The sequence below is a fragment of the Bos grunniens genome, chromosome 9 (assembly GCF_055505025.1).
Source record: "Bos grunniens cultivar Pamir isolate PY7600 chromosome 9, Bosgru_T2T1.0, whole genome shotgun sequence".
NCBI lineage: Eukaryota > Metazoa > Chordata > Mammalia > Artiodactyla > Bovidae > Bos > Bos grunniens.
The window spans coordinates 50,873,543-50,900,049 of record NC_141173.1 but is presented as its reverse complement, the minus strand read 5'-3'; the positions used below and the strand labels follow the sequence as shown (position 1 = coordinate 50,900,049).

The following is a 26,507-nucleotide window of genomic DNA, read 5'->3' as shown; positions in this document are numbered from 1 at the left end:
TATTAAAAATCAGCATCAGTTTTAAATGGCCATAGAGCAAGCAGTTTTAAGTATTTAGACAAAGGAGGTGGGCTTACTAATTCAGTCCAAATCTGAATACAGATTCAGTTCAAATAAAATAAAATATTTACCTTTGTTGAGAGTGTTGGCTTTAAAAGCATTTTTTCTTACTATATCAAAGGGCATATTTTATACAAATCAGAAAAGGAAAATACAGACATAATGAACATCTATGAGATTAAAAGCTCATTACTTTCTGCAGTCTTGACCAAATATACACTCTAACCTAAAAAGAATGTGCCTGAGTGGGCTTAATATCCTGAAAAGTGAAAGTGAAAGTGAAAGTCACTCAGTTGTGACCGACTCTTTGCAATCCCATGGACTGTAGCCTGCCAGGCTCCTGTCTCCATGGAATTTTCCAGGCAAAAATACTGGAGTGGGCTGCCGTTCCTTTCTCCAGGGGATTTTCCTGACCTAGGAATTAAACTGGGGTCTCCTGCATTGCAGGAAGATTCTTTACTGTCTGAGCCACTGCTGCTGCTGCTGCTGCTACTGCTAAGTCACTTCAGTCATGTCCGACTCTGTGAGACCCCATAGACGGCAGCCCACTAGGCTCCTCCATCCCCGGGATTCTCCAGGCAAGAATACTGGAGTGGGTTGCCATTTCCTTCTCCAATGCATGCAAGTGAAAAGTGAAAGTGAAGTCCTCAGTCGTGCCTGACTCTTCTCGACCCCATGGACTGCAGCCTACCAGGCTCCTCTGTCCATGGGATTTTCCAGGCAAGAGTACTGGAGTGGGGTTCCATTGCCTTCTCCGTCTGAGACACTAGGGAAGCCCAAATATAATGCAGATGCTGGTTTCTATCACTTGTAGATAAGAGAACAAAGCTAAATGCAAAATAATATGCATAAACTTATTTCTTTAAGAATATGAACTCATTTCTTTCAGACTTAGTTCTTTTCCTGTAGGGGTGTAGGAGAAAGCAAAAAACCCAACAACAATAAAACCCAATTATTGGCTCTCTTCACAATGATGGGTACAGGTTGCCAAGGGGTGCAGTAAGAAGAAACAGGTAGACCTGGATGTCAGTCTAGCTCTCATGTGCTGTGCAGTGGTACAGCCACTGCTTAGCCTTTCTGAGCCTGAGTAAACTGAGGTGATACTTAACCTCCCGGGTGTGTCATATGTAATCTTACACGTTAGGGTTTCCCAGGTGGCACTAGTGGTAAAGACCCTTCCTGTCGATGCAGAAGATACAAGAGATGTGGGTTTGATCTCTGGGTTGGGAAGATTCCCTAGAGGAAGGGGCTGCAACCTGCCCCAGTATTCTTGCCTGGAGGATCCCATGGACAGAGGAGCTTGGCAGGCTATAGTTCACAGGGTCACAAAGAGTTGGATACAATTGAAGTGACTTAGCACAGATGTAATATTACTTGTTATATGTGTTCATTACATGCTTATGGTCATGCTAACAGATAGGGCTAATTACTGAAGGCATTAGATCACTAAGAGTTGGGCATGACTGAGCGACTTCACTTTCACTTTTCACTTTCATGCATTGGAGAAGGAAACGGCAACCCACTCCAGTATTCTTGCCTGGAGAATCCCAGGGACGGGGGAGCCTGGTGGGCTGCTGTCTATGGGGTCGCACAGAGTCGGACACGACTGAAGTGACTTAGCAGCATCAGCAACATACCAATGCCATTTCCTTTGTTTTGACAAATGAATCATGGCAAGATGTTAAAGGGGAAACTGGGTGAGGAATATATGGAAACTCTCTGTACTATTTTTGCAACTTTTCTGTAAATTTAACTTTATTCTAAAATTTAAAAATACTTAAAATTTCCAAATTTTGTCCTGTTCTGTCATATTTAGACATTTCATAGAGATTTCTCTGGGACATGACTGAAACAGATGAATAAGCCTGGAGAATATTATAAAGGGAAAGTATGGTAGCTAGAAGTCATTCTAAGATAGTGATTCCTCTGCAGCTCATCAGAGTAGGCAACCATTATTCCTCTAACTTATTGCATCTGAAGGATAACTGGGCAGTATGAACTTTGTTTCATAAGATGCTCTTAACATTTCTGAGTAAAGTGTTAGGAGCAAAGTGATCTGATTTGGAGAACTGTTTTAAAAGAGCTTGAGTATCCTCTCCAGCTGTCAATGTCATAATATTCCATATGCTTCCATTTCAACCTTTTCACCAACTCCGCTCCCCATGATACATTTAGAAACTATTTTTTTTCCCTGTAACTGTGGCTGCTTCCTGTTCCCCATTCTAAATAGTCTACTTTTAAAATAATATAATATATCCAAAGAATTTAAAGAAGTCAATAAAAATGTCATGGGCGAATAGACCACCTAAACCTCTGGTACCAGGTTCTGCCACAAATTTTGACTAATGGTGGTAAAATTGTTCACATATTCTTTTTTTTTTCTTTTCACATATTCTTTTTTTTTTTTAATCTTTACCATGTTAGGTATCATGTATGGGGAAACCCAGTAACTTGTCTTTTCAGAAGAAATACAATGATATATTCTAAAGACAAATTTTAATAATGATCTTTAACCTGACATATAATCACTGACTCATTTGAACAACTTGATATATACAATTTCAGTGGAAAATAATTTAGATTTATTCATGTAGCTTTAGAGATGGACTTCCCTAGTGGCTTAGTGGTAAAGAATCCACCTGCCAATTCAGGAGATGTGGGTTTGATTCCTGGGTTGGGACGATCTCCTGGAGAAGGAAATGACAACCTACTCCAGTATTCTTGCCTGGAAAATTTCATGGACAGAAGGAGCCTGGTGGGCTATAGTCCATGGGGTCACAAAAGAGCCAGACACAACTTAGTTGCTAAATGACAAACAACAACAAATATTTAAAGATCCTTCCTAAGTTATTGTCTTTAGGTAAGTTTTTGGCTTTATTTAGTCCTAATTGACTTTATTCTAAGTATTCAAATATTAATGAAATCCTGCTTCTCTACACTAAAAACGTCACAGAAATGAAAAGGCTATAAATTATACACAGTATCTAGGATCTTTACATATGTACACAACTCTGTAAAATGTACAAATAAAACATTTAAATAACGGTGATGACAAACATACATTTTTATGAAACCATTACATCATTAATTTCAATATTTATCATTGAGAGATCCTCAAATCTCAGAACATGACTTATTTTCATAACTGAAAATAAGTCTTCAGAATATGACTTATTTTCTGCTTCAGAACATGGCTTATTTTCTGAAAATGCCTTATATAGACATTAATGCCCATATGTCTGAGCTTGGCATGTTTCAAGTGACTGTTGCTTAAGTTCCTTTTGTAGATATCTTAGATTTCTGAATTGTTCTTTTAACAAATAAGACGTACACTTACCATCTGGCATCCTTATTCTGTTGATATATGTCCCAAGTATAGCATAAAATTAAAATATAGCACATCAAAATCAAGGGCGAAGGGAAAAAGGAACTTTTTATCATCAAATACAGAGTATACCTATAAAATGAGAGAGAGGACATGACTTACATTCACAATGCTAGAACTGATTTTCACGGTTTATGATTCTCTGATTTTTCAGGGCCCAGAATAACAGTGCTTGGAGCAAACGTTAAGGATCCCTGGGTCCTTTCACATCCAGAGGTGTGAAGTCATGCTTTTCGTTATTCACAGACAACGACTCTTCCCTTGCCAGCCCTTCTCAGCAGCCAACGCTACTGAGTACAGAACAAGTGAGCGTGCTTATTATTGCTATTATATTTAGTGTTATTAGCAACAAGAGGCCATAAGTGGCATTTGTTCTGTAGCAGGCGCTGTGCTGGGTGCTTTACTTATTTTAACCCACTGAATCTGTGCATCCCCATGAATACAATGCCAGTAACATCTTCATGTTGCAGAAGAGGAAACTAAGACACAGGTTACTAGCTGAGTAAATTAGGTGGCTTGCCTAAGGTTACTCACACAGTAAGTGGCAGGGGTGAGATTTGAACCCAGTGGTAACTGAGGCTCCAGATGGCCTCTCAATGGGCACTCAGGAGGTGGGTGTGCATGCTTACTTGCTCAGTCTTTCTTACTCTCGTGACAGTATGCACTGTAGCCTGCCAGGCTCCTCTGTCTATGGGATTCTCCAGTCAAGATTACTGGAGTGGGGTACCATTCCCTTCTCCAGGGGAATCTTCTGTACCCAAGGATTGAACCCAGGTCTCCTGCAGATTCTTTATCTTCTGAGCCACCAGGGAAGCCCCAGGAGGACCTGTTGTCAAATCAGCTATTATTTCCCTATGCTCCACCAGGGAGAGCTCTCACGTGCGCCACTCCGTTTCTGCAGAGACACCAGGTGTCCTTCCTGGCAGAACTCTGGTGTCCTGTGCTGTATGCTGTGCTTGGTTGCTCATTCATGTCCAGCTCTTTGTGACCCCATGGATTGTAGCCCTGCAGGCTCCTCTGTCCATACTCCAGGCAAGAATACTGGAGTGGGTTGCCATGCCCTCCTCCAGGGGATCTTCCCAACCCAGGGATCAAACTCAGGTCTCCCACATTACAGGCAGATTCTTTACCGTCTGAGCCACCAGGGAAGCCCAAGAACACTGGGAGTGGATAACCTATTCCTTCTCCAGGGGATCTTCCCGACCCAGGAATTGAATCCTCCTGCATTGCAGGCGGATTCTTTACCAGCTGAGCTACCAGGAAGGCTCTGGAAGAAGGCAACCCGGATTGGGTGGGTGTGGACAGGGTGGCAGAGAAAGAGCTCTGGGACCACAGATTTTCTGAACATAGCACACTAGTCCCAGCCTTTTGTTCATCTTGAGGACTTAATTCTGAGAGAAACAATAGAATCTGAAACCTCAGAATGTCCCTTACCATAACCAACATTAAGAAGCAGAAACAGCTGTAGGTGCAAAATAGTTAGTCTTTGTTTATTTGACACAGGCCGAAGTCTTGTAGTTGTATGGTGAGCTTCAGGTCCTGCCCTCCTTTTAGACAGGTGGGGCCCAGGTTAATCTATCAGCCCACCATGATTAAACATCACTTTACCTTGAGATGGGCTGATGGTTTCTGTCTGTGGGTGGAGCCAGTGCTGGTGTGAGAAATAGCAAATAAATAATCATGGTATTAATTTTACTGTTGCATTCCTCTGGAAATTTCTTGCTGCTGGATTCTTGGCCTTGTCAGGCCTCTGGCTCCATCCCTCTTGGGCTGTGTCTATGTGATGCAGAAATGACTTCTCTATTTGACAAGTGGTGGTATGGGAAAAAGGAATCTGCCAGACCGACTTGCCATAATGTATGTAAAAAGCACCAGCACAATACCTGGCCCTTAGCAGGAGATCGAAACATTTAATTAGGGATTACAAATGCTCTGTTGAAAGTTTCAACTAGAAAAATTTTGACCTGGGTTCGATCCCTGGTCCAGGGAAATCCCACATACTTTGAAGCAGCTAAGCCCGCTAGCCTCAACTACTGAGCCCTTGTGCGTCTAGAGCCCATGCTCCTCAGTGAGAAGCCACTGCCATGAGAACATGCGGTGCCTGTGCACCGCACCTGGAGAGTAGCCCCACTCTGCAACTGAAGAAAGCCCGTGTGCAGCAACGAAGACCGAGCACAGCCAAAAATAAATACATGAATCAATAAAAAATGAAAACATAAGAAGTGCCTGTGTTGGTTGCTGTATTGGTTTCCTAGAACTTCCTGTAACAAATTACCACACACCGGATGGCTTAAAAGGACAGAAATCTGTCTCTCAGTTCTAGAAGCTGGAAGTCTTAAAGCAAGGTGTTTGCAGAGTTGTTCCTTTTTGAGGTGTTGAGCATGTGATCTCCCAGCCTCCCTGGAGTTTTATGGTCATGCCTGGTGTTCCTGGCTTACAGACCCTGGCTTACAGACATCACTCCAATCCCTGCCTCTGTCTTCACCTGCATGCTCTCTGTGTGTCTCTGTAAATCGTCCTCTCCTTATCAGGCCTCAGTCATTGTATTTAGAGCCCAACCTAATCCAGTAAGATGTCATCTCAAATTGATCATATCTGCAAAGACCCCATTTCTATGTAAGATCATATCCACAAGTGCTGAGAATTAGGACTCAGATAGATCTTTTCCAGGGACCCAGCCAAACTCCAGCTGCATGTTGACAAGGATTGAGTCTCAGAACTCTAGACCATTTTGTGATGTCCACCTGTCCCTTGATTGCTATGTTCCCACTGAAACTGGCCTCCATGGATCTTTAAGATGCATATTTAAATATAGTTGCACCCATTGAGGTTACATGATTAAGTGCAAAATTTTTTTCTAAAGGTTACCCTATCCTTAAAAATCAAACTATCGACTTGATGGTGGGAAGCAGAGAACTTAAGTGGAGAGACGGGCCCGGAGAGGCTCCCTAAGGACACTCCGTGTGGCTGCTCACATGTTCACAAGGAGGATGAAGCACTTCACAACTTAATTCAACTCTATTTTTCTTAAGTTTTAACAACCTACCAGAGTACATCATGAGGGGATGTTAAATCAAAAGCACAACTCTCAGCGCTGTCTTTAAATTTGATGACCTTCGAGTAGACCCAGACAGGCAACACCAGAATGAAGGAAGCTGCCCAGAGGCCCAGATTGATGCAGGTTGTCTTGTACCCGGTTCTCCAGCTTGTCAGTTGAAATGGCTGGACGAGAGCCAAGAACCTGCAAAGCCAGTGGAGAAGGGTTTGGGAACAATCAATAAAAGCACTGAGCTCCAAGGATGAAAGGTTCATGACAAGAGTAAATTATTAGTATTATGATCCTTCCTGAAGCACACCTCTATCAGGGTGAAAGAAAGTTATATTTTTAAAGAGCTGGCTGGTACTTGTAGAGAAAACAATTCTTGACCCTGTAAGTCTGAATAAACCACTCACTGATACACAGCAGTCACTTCCATAAAGACCCTGAAAATGGTACATTGCTATGCAAACTTTTTTCGGTTTGCTGACCCTTTTGTAGTTATTTATTTATTTGGCTGTGCTGGGTTTTAGTTGTGGTCTTAGTTGTGACACATGGCATGTGGCATGCAAGACCTTTCGTGGCAGCATCCAAAATGCAGCATGTGGGGTCTAGTTCCCTGACTAGGGATCGAACCCTGGCCCCCCTGTGTTGGGAGCACGGAGTCTCAGCCACTTGGACCACCAGGGAAGTCCCACAACCTTTTTATTTACAAAGGTGCTTCCCTTGTGCAGGAGGCTCTGGAAAACTGTATCTGAATGAGGGTAGGGAGATTCCCTCCAGATGGGAATGGCCTACTTCCCAGGAGGGTGTACGGATATAGGACAGGAAGGAGGCTGGTGGGAGGATCCCCAGCAGCATGAGGTTTGGGCACCCAGGACAGACATCCTGCTTAGATGGCGTTGGAGTCAGGGCCAAAGGCTCTTAGAGGTTCAGGTCACAGAACTAACAGAGTAATCAAACATGACTAGTACAGACAATGCAGATTCCTCAGAGAACTGAGGCTTAAGGCTGATAGGGGTGCAGAAATGGACTAATTTCATGGGGAAAGGGTTCTATTTTTCTTTTTTCCCCCCATTTTGATCCAGAAGAAAGATAATCGTTAATTAGACTTGAAAATCCTGATACAGCAAGCATGTTTGGTCCTCCAGTAAATCCAAGAATAATTTTTCAGAAGCAAGCTCAAGCATGAAAAAGAGAGCTCAGATCCAGAGGAGGGGATTTGAGGAAGCACGGTTTTGAGGGGGCTGGGGGCTGTAGGAAAGCAGGATTAGTGGACATTCAATAAATGTGAAATATGGTCTATGGTCTATTAATTTTCTCCAGGATTTTGTAGAGCTTCTTAATGAAGATTTATGAAAATGGAAAAGTCTCTGTCTCCTCGCTTTTCAATTTTGCACTCAGTTAAGGGAGCCCTTGGCATGCAGGGACAGGCTTGTGGCCCCGGGTACCTCAGCCACCCCTCCTTCCCTACCCTGCATCTGCGTTACCAGTCACCTGTCGCTAAGGAGACGAAGCCCCCTTCCCTCCCTGCTGAGGAAGGGAATAGGTAGTGATTGTACAGCAGCCCCACCATCTTTCTGTCTGGGATTAAAGACAATGGAGTCATGGCATCGATGGGTTAGGGAATCGTCTCTGATGACCTTCCCAGCTGAAAACCCTTCAGTGACTTTTCTTTGCCTTTCAGATAAAATTCAGAATTCTCCCCATGACCCTTGAGGTCTTTTTCCACCTGGCCTTCCTGTCACTCAGGCTGAAGTTTGTGCCCGTCTCTGGCCTTCCCTCAAGTTCTGTGTCTTTCAGTGCCAGGTACCTGCTATTCAGCCCATCTGGCAGGACCTACTTCTAGTTCCTCCTTCCCTCTGATCCCCACTAGGTCTCCCTCTTGGAGAAGCTTCCTCTGACCACTCACTCTATACGAGGGCCCATGACTATAAATTTGGATATTAGGGGACTCTACTTTTCCTTCCTAGGATGTATCATTATGTGGAGATAATAATACACATTTACCCATGTGACTTTTCACAGAATGTCTGTCTACACCTGTGGAATGGAAGCACCATGAAGGCAGCAGCCTTGGCTATTAGTTTAATGCTGCTGTATCTCATGTGTCTTGCATGGTTCCTAGCATATGGTCCATGCTCAATAAATATTTGTTAAATTAATGAATAGGGAATTTTGGCTTCTGTTTACTGACTTGGTTGTTGTTCCAGAAAATTTAATTAAAAAAAGTAACCACTAACAAAAGTCTAGGTAGCTTTCACCTGGAAGCAAATATTTTTAATATTTTGGGTGTCTAAAATTTTTTTCATATGGCTTTAAAGGTAGGAACCTACTATTAAAATATTTCATATACTTGCAATTATTAACTAATCAGAGAAAGGAAAATGAAAGAGTTTGGGGAAACACTTGGTATTTATGGTCTACTAAATCGGAGATCAAACCAGTCAACCCTAAAGGAAGTCAACTGTGAATATCCATGGGAAGGACTGATGCTGAAGCTGAAGCTCCAACACTTTGGCCACCTGATACAAAGAGCTGACTCACTGGAAAAGACACTGGTGCTTGGGAAAAATTGAGGGCAGGAGGAGAAGAGTAGAGAGGACCAGATGGTTGGATAGCATCACTGACTCAATGGATATGAGTTTAGGCAAACTCCAGGAGGTGGTTAAGGACAGGCAAGCCTGGAATGCTGCACTCCATAGGGTCACAAAGAGTCGGACATGGACTTAGGGACTGAACAAATCGAACATTAAAATAAATGTATAAATAATATCACATACTGATGCACTGACAGTTTTGGAATTACAGATAAAACTTCATTTCTGTTTTACAAAATTACACATTTTCTTGAATTTTTGTGAATTTAGTAGAGTTAGAACTACGAGAAATTCCAGAGGCTGGGAAAAAAGTTCAGTGTTACAAAATCTTCATTTGTCTCTGGCTATGTGATCCTCTGGGAGAAAGATAAAGGCCTGAGTGTCTTTATTTGAAAGTAAAATTTTAGCATTTTGTGCCCATAAGGTTAAAAAAAAATACATGCTATTCAATTGTGTAAGATACACATGCACACATATACACACTCAGAAAAACCCTGTGATGATTAGGAAATGTTCTGTGGTCTGTTCTAAGGCAGACAATGTGATTTCAATTTATTTGCAGTAAGAGGTTTACAGAAGAGGTTCAGTTTCCCCCTCTTAAAAGAAAAAGCCAATACTCTTCTGCCTTCATGGTACATACGTGGTATGAAGAAGCTTTTATTCTGCTGAGAACGGGATCACAACAGTGAGGCTCGTATTTTAAGTTGCTTCTCTGAAGTGGGTTCCAGCCCTGCACAGGGCCCTGGTCCTGGTGTTGGAACCCTAAACTTACCAGGCTTTATTCCACACACTGTGAGCTTTGGTGGTATCAGCTGAACTAACCAGATATACCTACCTAGCATGTAGATTAAAAAATGTGATGTTAATTATAAGTTGAGAAGTATACTCTACATATTCTGAGAATTCTTTTGTAGAAAAGCAGCAGGATTAAAAAAATGCATTAAACATTACCATCGTTATTCACGCTTGAATAATAATGACCCAGCAAATTTGATTTATATGAACGCTGTTATTCCTTTGTTCAGCCGTCTGATGAACTGCTCACCACTTCCCAACCCTAAAGGCCCTGTTGGAAGGGTAAAAGAGGCAGAGCTCAAGAAAGAGTCCTCCATGGACTCAGAGGAATTTAAGACTAGCTTTCATTCATTCATAATAGTGTTTGAGTGCCCATATGCCAGGCACTGTTACACAGACACTCGGAATGTACTAGTGATCAAAGATCCTGCTTTTGTGTAATTCACATTTGATGTATGGGGGAAGCTAGACAATAAACAACACACACTTATCTCTGTATACCAAAGACATTAAAGTCTAATATGTTTAAAGCAAGAGAGAAAGAAAAAGTGGATCAGAGCAAGAGGGACTAGTGTGCTGGGTTGGGACTGGGGTGGAAAGAAGGCGGATGGAGATTTTACATGGGTTTTTCTCTGAGTGGGCATATTACTGTTGTGCTTTTTACTGTTGTCTTCAGGATTTGTTTCTGTTTGGGGCATGCTGCTAAGACCTGGTGTGAAAATCCATACCGTCTAGATGCCACAGGGAACATCCTAACCTCCTAGCTCACAGGCTTCCTAAAAGAAGCCAGATGGTGAGGTAGTTGCCAGCTACCTGCCATCTCTAGAGTTGGACAGCCTGGCTCTGAACTGGGCTTCAGCACTCACTGGCTCCACAAACATCTCGCCATCACCATCATCTCCTTGAGTAACATTAGCTTACGAGCTTGGTAAACATGGCTATGACATGTTCTGGGATTGTTGTTCAGTTGCTAAGTTGGGTCCAACTCTTGTCAACCCCATGGGCTGCAGCAGTCCAGGCTTCCCTGTCCTTCACTATCTCCCCAAGTTTGTTCAAATTCATATCCATTGAGCTGGCAATACAATCTAATCACCTCATCCTCTGTTGTTCCCTTCTCCTTTTGCCTTCAATCAATGTTCCGGGATATGTCTGGTGATGTAAAATGGCAGCATTTGCATCAATTGATCCTAACAGTGAGTGCAAAGGATGGTCTTCTTGTAACTCTGACTTCTCTTCATAGCTGTAAAGGAGCCCTCTACTTCATGTATTCTCTAAACCTGCTAGGTGATAACAAGGGTATGTGAGATGTGAAACTTACCAGAAAGAACCCTGAAGGGAGTGAGGAGAGCCACTTCAGTTCTCAGCTCTGCCACTGACTCTGTGTGTCTTTAGCCATTTCCTTTACTTCTCAGGACTTTGGCTTCCTTTTTTGGCTTCCTTTTTGCAATAATGATGGGCAGGGGTTGGGGGAGTGAATTCATTCTGGTTTCTGGTATTTCATGATTTTGTGGGCTTTTTTCTTGCAGTCAATTGTAAAAAAAACTGAGTTGGAAAGAATGATTGGGGAAGAGGAAATGTTCACAGTGTTTTAAGTTTTCCATTAAAAATGGACCTCTGTGAAAGGTGGAAAATATTAACTGGTTTGTCCTACAATGAAACAAATGAATGGAGAGGAGCTTTGCTATTACAAACCAGCACTGATGTTGCTGAAATTGGGATGACCTCGAAGAAGTACAGGAACCTCTAAATTAGGCTGAGATATTTCAGAATCTCTTCACTTACCTGTCCACACTCATTACAGTCATGATGGCAGTACAGGCAAACTGGTTACAGCTATCCAGGGATGTGATGGTCCTGCCGAGAGGCCCCCCAAACACCCACTGTCCTCCTTGGGCCCACTGGTGAATAAGAAATGGCATTCCAATGATATGGACCAGACCAGCCACAGCCAGGCTGCAGATAAAAATGTCAGGAATCGTTTTTTTCCTGGACCCAAAAGACATGGAGGGAAAGCTGAGGATTGACATTGAGAGGGCACGCCTTCAGTTTATGCCATCTGTTAACAGATTTTTCAACTGCTAAACTTAAGTTTAAAAGTTAAAAGGAAACCACCACATATGCACATATGAATGCCTTGTCTTGTGTATATTCAAACGTTTTAAACTATTTGTTTGATAACTGCCTGCCGTGGTTTAAAAATATGTCTACAAATCAAATTCTTTGATATTGCTTTCAGGAGGGCATGGCCTAATTCCCTCCCTTTGAGTGTGGGTTGAACTTAATAACTCACTTTTAGTGAATAGGATGTGGTGGAATGGACAGTAATGGCATTCAAAATTTGGACATAAAGGCATGGAGGGGTATTCTCCTTGCTATCTCTTGGATTGCTTTCTCTGGGGGAAGCCAGCTGCCATCTTGTGAGATAATTCAAGTATCACTATAAAGAGGTCCACGTGGAAAGGAACTGAGGCCTCCTGCCAACAACCAGCACCAGCTTGCCAGATCTGTAAGGAAGCTACCTGGGAATGGATGCTCCAGTCCCAGCCAAGCCTTTGGATAGTCATCTAAAGATGCACAGCTCGACTGCAACAGCAAGAGAGACCCTGAGCCAGAGTCACCCAGCTAGGCTGTTCTTGACCCTCAAAACTGTGTAAGATAACAAATGTTGATTGTTTTAAGCCACTAAGTTTTGTTTTTTTTTTTAATACCACGTTTATTTAAGAATGCATTCCAGTATCAAATGACAAAGTTCAACAATGCAAAATTGAAATTATTTTTGCACCAACCTAATAACGTTCAGTTCAGTTCAGTTCAGTCGCTCAGTCGTGTCCGACTCTTTGCGACCCCATGAACTGCAGCACTCCAGGCCTCCCTGTCCATGGTAATACATATGTTTCAGTGCTACTCTTTCAGTTCTTCCCACCCTCTCCTTCCCCCGCTGTATCCATTAGCCCATTCTCCATGTCTACATCTCCACTGCTGCCTCGAAGATAGGTTCGTCAGTACCGTCTTCCTAAATTCCATATACAATATTTATCTTTCTCTTTCTGATTTACTTCACTCTGTATAATATGCTCTAAGTTCATCTAGCTCATTAGAACTGACTCAAATGTATTCCTTTTTATGGCTGTGGTATTCCATTGTGTATATGTATGTATATATATATACACACCACAACCTCTTTATTTATTAATCTGTCAGTGGACATCTAGATTGCTTCCATGTCTTAGCTATTGTAAATAGTGCTACAATGAACACTGGAGTACATGTGTCTTTTTCAGTTATGGTTTCTTCAGAGTATATGCCCCATAGTGGGATTGTTGTCATATGGTAGTTTTATTCCTAACTTCTTAAGGAGTCTTCATACTGTTCTCCATAGTAAGCCACTAAGTTTTGAAGTAATTTCTACACAGCATCAAATTATACCAACTCTAAACTCACTCATGCAATAGACTGTCTTTACCTATCCCTAGCATCAAATACAGCTAAACAGGAAAAATAAATGTTTCCATTGCACAATGTGATTTTCTTCCCCTCCACTGAAGCTGTTAAGTTCAAATCTGAACTGAAGCCATTGTTAAAAAAATTTCAACCATGACTTAGAAATATTCCAATAAAATCTAACTCAGAGAAAAGCCTATTAATTAAGACCTTGAAATGCAGACAGTGTAGAGAAGACATATGAAATGACTGAATTGGTGGAGGGCCCTGAGAGAGATCTCCTCTCTCCTGTTTGGGGAAATGAAGGCAAAAGAATTTTCTGAGAGCAGAAATTTTAATGTAAAATTCACTTGATCCCTATCATCAGCGTTGGGACATTCAGTAATAAAAATATATCATCTTTATCTGGGAGATATTATTCATTAATTCAACAAATATTTTATTGAACACCAGTTATTTTTCAGGCATAATATTGTGCTTTGGGCTGCAAAGCTAAATAACCTATAAACCCTAATATCAAGAAGCTTATAGTCCAGACATAGGTAAATAAATGATGACTTTACAATGTTATGAAGGAGCACCTAAAAATAGTCTCTCCTCTCTCCTCTGGGGTTGGTCAAGGCATATTTCTTGGAAGAAGTGGCATATGTACTGAGAACATATAAAGATTTAAATAGCACAGAAGAATTGGCCTTAAGATTATACCACAATTACTAGTTCACTCTGGATCTGGTGCTATTGCTCTGTTGTTTGAAAGCTAGTGGGTATCTTTGTTATTCAGGGACTGCAAATTCCACAGCCTGTGAACTTTATGTCTAAGCCATCAAAGCCTCATGTGAGGCATCAGTCAGGGCAGGCCCTGGCCCCACACACCATGTGAAGAAGTTTCTGCCATCAAATCCTTACTCAGCAACACACTCTGGGCATTGTTGAGTGACTCATATCAGAAAAACCAAGAAGAGTGTTGAGGAAAAGATCATGTCAACCAAAAGAGCTGCTAAGTGGCTGTTCTTGGTCTCTGCTCCTTTGTCCTCTCCAGGTCTTCCTCCAGAAGAAGAGTCAGTCGGGAGGAACCGACACTAGAGGTCAGTTGGAAAAAAAAAAACAGAAACACAATAATATAAAATCCAATAAATCTTAGTCTGTTAAATAGATGTTATTTGAATTGGGATATAACCCATAAGTGGTTGCATAGGTCTGAATTGCAGCAATTAGACTTGTTACCCTTGCTCTCCTTCAGACAGGTGTCCAACATTGACTGATTAGAAGTTATGGTAATTCCCTTGTTGAGGATGGTGCAGGTCATTACCTGGCAATTCAAAAGAATTAAACTGTTTCTAGATGACACTGTCTATAGCAAAAGAGAATTCTGAAGCAAGTAATATATTTATCTGGTCATAGATACTAGGGCAACAAGTATAACAGATTCTATTATTGCTTTTTGTTTTTTACTGAAAGTAATAACATACAAATTAAAAGTAATTAAATAGGAATGGTAAATTTTCTAAGTATTTAACTTCTATTTTCTTTTTAGGTCTAATTAATTTTCAGATTTCCTGTTGCCAGACTTCATTAGATTTCTGTTTCTTACGAACCAAACATTAAAAATAAAAAGATGTAAACCAATGATCATTTCAGCTAACACATTTTCCATATGGTTAATATGACTGTGTCTAAATATGATGATAAACAAAGGTATACCACAATACCATGCAATAAATGATATTGTTGTTGTTGTTCAGTTGCTCAGTCATGCCTGACTCTTGCCACCCCCTGGCCTGCAGCACGTCAGGCTTCCCTGTCCTTCACTGTCTCCCAGAGTTTGCTCAAACTCACGTCCATTGAGTCATGGATGCCATCCAACCATCTCATCCTCTGTCACCCTCTTCTCCTGCCTTTAGTCTTTTCCAGCATCAGGGTCATTTCCAGTGAGTCAGTTCTTCACATCAGCTGGCCAAAGGATTGGAGCTTCAGCTTCAGCATCAGTCCTTTCAATGAATATTCAGGGTTGATTTCCTTTAAGATTGACTGGTTTGATCTCCTTGCAGTCCAAGGGACTCTCAAAAGTCTTCTCCAGTACCACAATTTGAAAGAATCAGTTCTTTGGTGCTCAACCTTCTTTATTGTCCAGCTCTCACATACATACATGATTACTGGAAAAACCATACCTTTGACTATATGGACCTTTGTTGGCAAAGTAATATCTCTGCTTTTTAATACACTGTCTAGCTTTATCATAGCTTTTCTTCCAAGGAGCACATATCTTTTAATTTCATGACTGCAGTCATGATATAGTTGTTACAAATCATACTTTGGAAGAATATTTAATCAAATGGGAAAATGAAAGTGAAAATGTTAGGTGTTCAGACATGTCTGACTGTTTGCGACCCAATGGACTATAGCTTGCTAAGCTCTGCTGTCCTTGGGACTTCCCAGGCAGGATTGGAGTGGATTGGCATTCCCTCCTCCACGGATCTTCCCAACTCAGAGATCTAACCTGGGTCTCCTGCACTGCAGGCAGATTCTTTACTGTCTGAGCCACAGGGAAGCCCAAATGGGAAAATACTTATTGAGTAAAAAAAACATCAATTATGTAACTAGTTATGACCCCAAAATTATTTAAATATTAGTTTAAACGTACACTGAAATAGTATGTCTGAGTAATCACAGTAATTATCTGTTTGGTTGTAGTTGTATGATTGATTTTTGACTTATTTATATGTTTAATGTATAAGAGAAATTCTATTAAAGACATGTTTTCTTTTTGCAGCCAGAAATAACCATATATCAGTTCAGTTCAGTTGCTCAGTCATGTCCGACTCTTTGCGACACCATGGACTACAGCATGCCAGGCCTCCCTGTCCATCACCAACTCCCGGAGTTTACTCAAACTTATGTCCATTGAGTCGGTGATGCCATCCAACCATCTCATCCTCTGCCATCCCCTTCTCCTCATGCCCTCAATCTTTCCCAGCATCAGGGTCTTTTCCAATGAGTTAGTTCTTTGCATCAGGTGGCCAAAGTATTGGAGTTCCAGCTTCAGTATCAGTCCTTCCAATGAATATTCAGGACTGATACTGGTTGGATCTCCTTGCTGTCCAAGGGACTCTCAAGAGTCTTCTCCAACACCATGGTTCAAAAGAATCAGTGCTCCGGCACTCAGCTTTCTTTATAGTCCAACTCTCACATCCATACATGGCTACTAGAAAAACCATAGCTTTGACTAGATGGACCTTTGTTGGCAAAGTAATGTCTCTGCTTTTTAATATGCTGTCTAGTTTGGTCATAACTTTTCTTAGAAGGAGCAAGTGTCTTTTAATTTCATGGCTACAGTCACCATTGGCAGTGATTTTGGAGCCCCCCAAAATAAAGTCTGTCACTGTTTCCACTGTTTTCCCATCTATTTGCCATGAAGTTATGGGACCAGATGCCATGATCTTAGTTTTCTGAATGTTGAGTCTTAAGCCAATTTTTTCACTCTCCTCTTTCACTTTCATCAAGAGGTTCTTTACTTCCTCTTTGCTTTCTGCCATAAGGGTGGTGTCATCTGCATATCTGAGGTTATTGATATTTCTCCCAGAAATCTTGATTCCAGCTTGTGCTTCATCCAGTCCAGCATTTCTCATGATGTACTCTGCATATAAGTTAAATAAGCAGGATGACCACATACAGCCTTGATGTACTCATTTCCCGATTTGGAACCAGTCTGTTGTTCAAAGTCTAGTTCTAACTGTTGGTTCTTGACCTGCATACAGATTTCTCAGGAGGTAAGGTGGTCTGGTATTCCCATCTCCTGAAGAATTTTCCACAATTTGTTGTGATGCACAGAGTCAAAGGCTTTGACATAGTCAATAAAGCAGAAGTCAATGTTTTTCTGGAACTCTCTTGCTTTTTCAATGATCCAGTGGATACTGGCAATTTGATTTCTGGTTCCTCTGCCTTTTCTAAACTTGAACATCTGGAAGTTCATGGTTCGTGTACTGTTGAAGCCTGACTTGGAGAATTTTGAGCATTACTTTACTAGCTTGTGAGATGAGTACAATTGTGTGGTAGTTTGAACATTCTTTGGCATTGCCTTTCTTTGGGATTGGTATGAAGACTGACCTTTTCCAGTCCTGTGGCCACTGCTGAGTTTTCCAAATTTGCTGGCATATTGAGTAGAGCACTTTCAAAGCATTATCTTTTAGGATTTGAAATCACTCAACTGGAATTCCATCACCTCCACTAGCTTTATTTGTAGTGATGCTTTGTAAGGCCCACTTGACTTCACATTCCAGGATGTCTGACTCTAGGTAAGTGATCACAGCATCGTGATTATCTGGGTCATGAAGATCTTTTTTGTATAGTTCTTCTGTGTATTCTTGCTACCTCTTCTTAATATCTTCTGCTTCTGTTAGGTCCACACTGTTTCTGTCCTTTATTGTGCCCATCTTTGCATGAAATGTTCCCTTGGTATCTCTAATTTTCTTGAAGAGATCTCCAGTCTTTCCCATTCTGTTGTTTTCCTCTATTTCTTTGCATTGATTGCTGAGGAAGGCTTTCTTATCTCTCCTTGCTATTCTTTGGAACTCAAATGGGTATATCTTGCCTTTTCTCCTTTGCCTTTCGTTTCTCTTCTTTTCTCAGCTATTTGTAAGGCCTTCTCAGACAACCATTCTGCCTTTTTGCATTTCTTTTTCTTGGGGATGGTCTTGATCACTGCCTCCTGTACAGTGTCATGAACCTCCGTCCATAGTTATTCAGGCGCTCTCTCTCTCAGATCTAATCCTTGAATCTATTTGTTACTTCCACTGTATAAATGTAAGGGATTTGATTTAGGTCATACCTAAATGGTCTAGTGGTTTTCCCTGCTTTCTTCAATTTGAGTATGAATTTGGCAATAATGAGTTCATGATCTGAGCACATATATGCAATAGGTTAAATAAAACCAAAAAATCATGTAACACCACATATGTAGGATGATGCTTTGCTGATCAGCTTATTCTGCCCTTTATTTCTAGGTCTCCTTCAGTTCAGTTCAGTTCAGTCACTCAGTTGTATCTGCCTCTTTGCGACCCCATGAATCTCAGCACACTAGGCCTCCCTGTCCATCACCAACTCCTGGAGTTCACCCAGACTCACGTCCATCAAGTCAGTGATGCCATCCAGCCATCTCATCCTCTGTTGTCCCCTTCTCCTCCTGCCACCAGTCCCTCCCAGCATCAGAGTCTTTTCCAATGAGTCAACTCTTCGCATCAGGTGGCCAAAGTACTGGAGTTTCAGCATTAGCATCATTCCTTCCAAAGAACACCCAGGGCTGATCTCCTTTAGAATGGACTGGTTGGATCTTCTTGCAGTCCAAGGGACTCTCAAGAGTCTTCTCCAACACCACAGTTCAAAAGCATCAATTCTTTGGCGCTCAGCTTTCTTCACAGTCCAACTCTCACATCCATACATCACCACTGGAAAAACCATAGCCTTGACTAGACAGACCTTTTTTGGCAAAGTAATGTCTCTGCTTTTCAATATGCTATCTAGGTTGGTCATAACTTTTCTTCCAAGGAGTAAGCGTCTTTTAATTTCACTGCTGCAGTCACCATCTGCAATGATTTTGGAACCCCTAAAAATAAAGTCTGACACTGTTTCCACTGTTTCCCCATCTATTTCCCATGAAATGATGCCATGATCTTCGTTTTCTGAATGTTGAGCTTTAAGCCAACTTTTTCACTGTCCTCTTTCACTTTCATCAAGAGGCTTTTTAGTTCCTCTTCACTTTCTGCCATAAGGGTGGTGTCATCTGCATATCTGAGGTTATTGATATTTCTCCCTGCAGTCTTGATTCCAGCTTGTGTTTCTTCCAGCCCAGCGTTTCTCATGATGTGCTCTGCATATAAGTTAAATAAGCAGGGTGACAATATACAGCCTTGACGTACTCCTTTTCCTATTTGGAACCAGTCTGTTGTTCCACATCCAGTTCTAACTGTTGCTTCCTGACCTGCATATAGGTTTCTCAAGAGGCAGGTCAGTTGCTCTGGTATTCCCATCTCTTTCAGAATTGTCCACAGTTTATTGTGATCCACACAGTCAAAGGCTTTGGCATAGTCAATAAAGCAGAAACAGATGTTTTTCTGGAACTCTCTTGCTTTTTCAATGATCCAGCGGATGTTGGCAATTTGATCTCTGGTTCCTCTGCCTTTTCTAAAAGCAGCTTGAACATCTGGAAGTTCACGGTTCACATATTGCTGAAGCCTGGCTTGGAGAATTTTGAGCATTACTTTACTAGCGTATGAGATGAGTGCAATTGTGCGGTAGTTTGAGCATTCTTTGGCAATGCCTTTTTTGGGATTGGAATGAAAACTGATGTTTTCCAGTCCTGTGCCCACTGCTGAGTTTTCCAAATTTGCTGGCATATTGAGTGTAGTACGTTCACAGCATCATCTTTCAGGATTTGAAATCGCTCAACTGGAATTCCATCACCTCCACTAGCTTTGTTCGTAGTGACGCTTTGTAAGGCCCACTTGACTTCACATTTCAGGATGTCTGGCTTTAGGTGAATGATCACACCATCGTGATTATCTGGGTCGTGAAGATCTTTTTTTGTACAGTTCTCCTGTGTATTCTTGCCACCTCTTCTTAATATCTTCTGCTTCTGCTAGGTCTCCTTGCTAACTGGTATTTGGTTTATTTGGCCAATAGGAAGCACTGTTGGAGGGAAATTGGAGGGTGAGAAGAGAGGATAGGCGGGGTATTTCCTTCCCCTTTGTGTTGTTGGCATCTGTGGCAGTGGCTGGCTCCCTCTCATGGCTCCACCTCCTCCCCTGCAGGCTCTGTTCCTTGGGCCCAGATCCCACTGTGGTTGCAGCCCCCACCAGGCAGCCCACATTTCCAGGATTTGTTAAGCCACTTTTTTTTCCCCCTCCATCCAGCCTAGGGCCAGAAAGGGGTGGTGGCCTTGGGGTAGCTTTCTAATTTTGTTTATCTCTGAGTTGCCTCACCAGTCCCTGTTTGTCATTTAACTCTCATTGAATTAAATTCCTACTGTTAGTGTAAAAATTAATAAACTGAAACCTCAATTAAAATTGAGTCAGAGGGCCAGAAGGGGATGCTATCATGCTCTGCAGTAGCAGAGCTTGAAGAGAAGAAAGACTTCCTCTTCTTGCCTGGCAAAAGCTTAGCTAATGAGAGACTGTTCTTCCCCTGTTAGATAGGTCTTGCCCACAGCTTGCCATAGCTGCAGATCCCAAATTGCTGTACTTTGATGAGCCCGAGTAAACTCCACTTTTGCTGGAGAAATAACTCGCCGTCCATTTGTTTTGAGGTCAGCATGAGCCAACTCCAGTGGATTAGCAGTGATTTCATAAAGAGCTGAGCTGGAAAAGAATTTTGAGTCATCACACAGGCACTCAGAAAGGACAGACCTGTGTGATTAGAGATGACTGCCAAGGATGGGAGAATTTAGAGCACAGTGACATATTTGCTAACTCTGCATAAAGAGAACCTAATTGGAAATTCTAGTTTCATTTCTGTGCCATTTATTATGTCCTTGGGGGAAGACATTTAACCCCTTTAAGTTCCAGAGTTGTCTTGATGCGTTGGACCATAGCAACGAGGGTCTCCAACCATCTTTCCAGTTCATTTAAACAGATGTGGCTGTGAGGTTCATAGCATCGAAACCTATCATTACGTGTGCAGCATGGGTGGGGGTCAACCCCAACAACAGCTTACACATGGCTGATACTCGGAGAGCAGTAGAGGGCTGGGTCAGAGGGGCTTTAGTTATTATTTCAGCTGAGTGGGGAAAAGGAGGAGGCTTGTTTTAAGCATTTCCCATCTTTGTCTTAACAACTGGAATTCCATCACTGGGCCATTAGTATTCCTTCAGGAACACTCACTATCCTTCTTGTAACCTCTGTGTAAAATGTAGACATCACTGCGGGGAGGTGGTTAAAAAGTAAGATGTTTCAGTAATTCATGATTAAGTGTAAATTAGTTGACTTGACAGCCAGTCGAGGGCAGGGGATGACAGAATGGGAACATTTTATTTATAGGGAGACAAAGCATTCTTGAGAGAGTCTCTGCCCACTGGGTAACAGTCTGTCAGTAGACAGGAGAAGGATGTGTTCAGGACATTGAGGGAGGTGGGGGAGGACCATAGAGAAAAATGGCATCTCCTTTATTGAAGTAGTTCCCCAGGACCCACTGTGGCTATGGAGAATAGTTGAGTAATGCGGCTGAGTTCATAAGTCCCTCTCCCAAGAATAAAAGGGGAAAGTCTTATGTTATAATTGGCCCAATTTTCCTCCTACATTTTTTAATCTGGCTCCCTTTTGACCTGCTATGCATTTAAAATATGACAGACCAATAGTGATCTGGCCTTATTACTTTATACTTACACACCTAAAGCACAAATCAATTAGTTTTTAAGAAAGCCACATTAGATATCTTATTCCAGAAGCTCCATCTTCTTTAAATCTATTATTTTCATACACGTTTGTAGTCTTCCATTGGCAAAATCAGAAGTTAGGTTATTTCTTGCTTCCTAGTGTCACTAATGATCTGGCTATTCTATTCAATCTCTTCTGATACAATGTTTATCATAATTGAGAAAGTCCTAAATCTTCTTTAAGTGTATCCATTTCTCCTTATTTTTAGCATAGTACTACTAATATTTAGTGTGGTCTTTAATTGAGCTATCTTCTGTTAAGAAGGTAACAAGTAAAACATCATGGCAAAGCAGGATTAAAAACATTAATGCAAATTGCCTTAACAATTTTGGAGATTAATTAACAAAAACTTAAATTTTAAGCCAAAAATATTAAAACTAATCTACTTTCAAATGACTTTGGACTGATTAATAAATTTTTGGAGAAAAGTTTACAAAGAAAAATATTAACAATTTAGCAATAAAAATAAAAACTAAGTTGCCTTCAAATGATTTTTGAACAAGTAAAAGATTTATCTTAAAAGCTCTATTAATATATGTCTTCTCACATGTTATCTATGAAATGATGATATGAAGAAGTAATAGATTTTTCACAATCATTGCAAATAGTTTGTAAGGATGACAGCTCAGGTTTTCCTTCTTTCCTTTGTTTTTTTTTTTCAGTTTAATGGCAGTTTACTTACTGAGAATCTGTTTCTAGGAATTACAGCTCAATACTGACTTTAAGAAGAGTTCACATTCCAAATTTCTTCTTTTTGCCAGGTTGGTCTCCATGTGAGTGGATGGAATCAGGTCCATTGTCTATTGGTGTAATTTGAGAGGGACTAAAATTTCTCTGGCTCCAAATATTTCTTGAATTGCTTGTCATGGGGCCTGAATTTCACTCGAGTCTTTGCAAATAAAAGTTATCTGTAAAAATGCAACCATTTCTGGAGGACTAACACCTTATAAGAATTTGGTTTCTCAACTGTGGGACCAAGGCTCCAGAGGCATGAGGCACAGAATTTGTATGCTTAGGAGTGAGTGAAAGTTGCTCAGTCATGTCTGACTCTGTGATACCCATGGACTATTAAGTCCATAGAATTCTCCAGACCAGAATAGTGGAGTAGGTAGCCTTTCCCTTCTCCAAGGGATCTTCCCAAACCCAGGGATTGAACCTAGGTCTCCCTCATTGCAGGTGGATTCTTTACCAGCAGAGCACCTAGGGAAGCCTAAGAATACTGGAGTGGGTATCCTATCCCTTTTCCAATGGATCTTCCCAACCCAGGAATCGAACTGGGGTCTCCCTCATTGCAGGTGGATTCTTTACCAGCTGAGCTACCAGGAGATCTTTAGGACAGGATGGCAGAAATTCTGAGGGGCATGAGGAAAGATGGAAGGAGAAGTGGTCAGGTACAACTGGCAAACAGAGTGAGCTGGAAACCGCACCCCCCACCCCAGGTCTCTATTAACTTTCTTTCATTAAAAAATTTTTATTTACTTACTTATTTTTGGCTGTGCTGGGTCTTTGTTGCTTTGCCCAGATTTTCTCTAGTTGCAGGGAGTTGGGGCTACTGTTCATTGTGGTGCTCAGGCTACTCAAAGTGGCTTCTCTTGTTGCAGAGCGTGGGCTCCAGGGCTTCTGAGCTTCAGTAGTTGTGGGGCACCGGCTTGGTGGTTGGAGCTTGTGGGCTCTAGAGTGTGGTTCAGTAGTTGTGGTACATGGGCTTAGTTGCCTCGAGGCAGGTGGAATCTTCCTGGACCAGGGATCAAACCCGTGTCCCCTGCATTGGCAGGCAGATTCTTATCCACTGTACCACCAGGAAAGTCCTCTGACTATTAACTTTCTACTCCATGCTATTGCCTCCTTAAAGTTTTCTGAGACTATTTGATTACTTTCTTTTCCCTTCCTGGAACTTATTATTTGAACCATCTTTCCCCCTCCCATTTGATTGTTCTTAATACCTTGTATTCTTTTTCAAATGGCTTCATGTATTTGCATCTTATCTCCTCCACTAAATTGTGAACTTTTAGAGACAGATGCTGCCATATTTCTTTGGTATTTACATAACACTTATAAAAGTGCTGGGCATGCAGCAGGTATTTAGTAATACATATTGAGTTGAACTGCTTCCAGAACTTAAGAAATAATTTTAAATGCTTGATATTCACAAATGGTTTTACAGGACACAATAAGGAATGCCTGAATTTACTAGAAGTAGAATTCCAGTATACCAAATAAACCTTCAATTATGGATGGTATAAAAATACCATTGATATACAATATTTAACTACAGAGATAATGAGAATAAAATTTGAAAGTGGCCTGGCTGATAAGAAGCCGAATGGGGAAAGTGACTAGTGATGGGCTTTCTTAGGGATAGTGTCATTCGTATTACCATCCCCAGGGCTGCTCTTGTTTTCAGTTGGTCCTGTGAGGATTCTTCCATGCACATGGGAAATCCAACCATCTTTGTAGATTTAATGATAGTTTTGATGATTTGTTTCATGTGCACTGCCTGTGTACTATGTCCCTTCACTTGTGCCTGACTCTTTGCGACCCTATAGACTGTAACTCTCCAGGCTCCTTTGTTCATGGGATTCTTCAGGCAAGAATACTGGAGTGGGGTTGCCATTTCCTTCTCCAGTTTGTAGTCGCAGGACAAGGGCTCAGTCCTTGCGGTTCCCGGGCTCTAGAGCACAGGCTCGATAATTGTGATACATGGGCTTAGTTGCTCCACAGCTTGTGTGATCTTCCCGAACCGGGGTTGGAACCCATGTCTCCTGCATTGGCAGGCGGATTCTTTACCACTGAGGCACAAGGGAAGCCCTAAAATTGTTTTATAATATATAAATAAGGACAAAAAGATTGAAGGCGGGAGGAGAAGGGGACGACAGAGGATGAGATGGTTGGATGCCATCACCGACTCAATGGACATGATCGTGAGTAAACTCCGGGAGTTGGTGATGGACAGGGAGGCCTGACATGCTGCAGTGCATGGGGTCACAAAGAGTCGGACATGACTGAGTGACTGAACTGAACTGAACTGAGGACAAAAATCTTTTAAAATGGTGGCTATAAGCATGATCATAGACCAGGACAAAAAAGTTTTAACATCTTGTATGTAGTAAAACAAGTAAAACTTAAATGTGAAAATAATCAATAGAGCAAAGATAATCATGTAATAATGTGGCATGTGTATGCAAACTCTAAATCCATTTTCTGAAGCTGGTAGAGAACAAGTACAGTGGTCCCTCTATATCCACAAGAGATCATTTCTAGGACAGCCACCGCCCTGACCCCCTCTACCAACATCTGAAGATGCTCAAGTCCCTCACATAAAATGGTGCCGTGTTCTTTATAACCAACACACATTCTCCCTAATATATTGAATCATCTCTAGATTACTTATAGTACCTAATGCTATGAAAATACTATGTAAACAGTATTAAATACAATGTAAATGCTATGGAAATAGCTGCCAGAGCACGGTCAATTCAAGTTTTGCTTTTTTTGAACTTTCTGGAATTTTTTTCAAGATAGTTTTGAAATTGCTTGAATCTGCAGGTGTGGGACCTGCAGATACTGAGCCCATGGATATCGGGGGCCAACTGTAACTTGTTCTTCATGCTCCAAGTTAAACCTTATGCTGTAGGTTTGAGAGGAAGCAGGAAATTAGCTGAATTAGGTGGGGATTGTGACAGAAAGGCAGGAGGTGATAGGGAGCAGATGCCTCTCAGCTTGGCCCACACGGGTGGTCTGTATTGTAGGGAATAGCCCACCATGCATGACTGCTTGAATGTTTGGGTGATTGGGATAGTCTCTCTCTTGCCCAAATGAGTGCAGAAGAGTCTCTTTTACCAGCCAAACCAGATCAGCCTCTTAGGAAAACTCTTATTGCCAGAAAATAAAATAGTTGCCTTGAAACAGTTTCAATCCTTGCCTGGGCTCTGCTGCCTGAGATTCAGAGTTAATTTGTCTGGGGGAAAAACTGTGTGTTAGGATTTTTAAAAGCTCCATCATGGTTCTCATGTGTGGCTAAGAATAAAAATTGCTGCTCTAAAAACTGACTGACTCAGCAGTCAGCATTGGCCTAGGTTTCTTCATTTTGATATTTGTGACTCAGCATTTACTTGATGAAAATATTTACATGATGAAAATATCTATAGATCCTCTTTAAGTATCTTAAACAAATGTTTCCAAAATCTGATTTCATTAGGAAAAATTCTACAAGGGAGAAAGGATTCATTTAGGAAGTATAGAACGAAGTTAATTATGGAAACGAAAAAGAAGCCCTTAGCTTATTATAGTGAATACAATGAGGATGTTGCCAACCATCCCTGTTGAACAGAGAATCCCAACCATGGAAGGAAGGATGACAGTACCCACCATGCTGAGGGTTTGATAAGCAAACTCTCCATTCCATGATTTGTTCAAAAGTTCAGCAGAGGTGTTACAACAGGATGTAACATCCTGTTACAACAGGATGAGTGAAGTAAATTCATTGTCCATGAACCCCCAGTAGTTAAAGCTGTGAAGGAATAGGATGTGATTTATTTAATGAAATTTTGAGGTAATTCCTTCCATATAAGTTTTTGTTAATTCCACAAATATTTATTGGGGCTTTCTTTGCACCAAGAACTCATGCAACATAAGATTCCAGGGTGAGTATGATTGCTTCCTGTCCATATGATGTGATGAATTACCAGAGGAGATACGGAAACAGTAAATTATTGAACAGTATACCAGGATAGTGTGCACGTGTTCTCCACCTGATTGTAGTACAT

General features: G+C 41.4%; 1 protein-coding gene across 1 annotated transcript; it reads right to left on the bottom strand.

Moving 5' to 3' along the window:
• Positions 1 to 2,967: 2,967 nt before the first annotated feature.
• On the bottom strand, positions 2,968 to 26,507 carry MCHR2 (melanin concentrating hormone receptor 2). The gene is made up of 6 exons (XM_086316167.1): positions 26,493 to 26,507; positions 26,022 to 26,193; positions 11,660 to 11,870; positions 6,492 to 6,686; positions 3,398 to 3,517; positions 2,968 to 2,998 (listed from the first exon to the last, which is right to left on the bottom strand). The coding sequence occupies exons 1-6, from the start codon at positions 26,505 to 26,507 to the stop codon at positions 2,968 to 2,970; spliced, it is 744 nt and encodes a 247-aa protein (XP_086172293.1).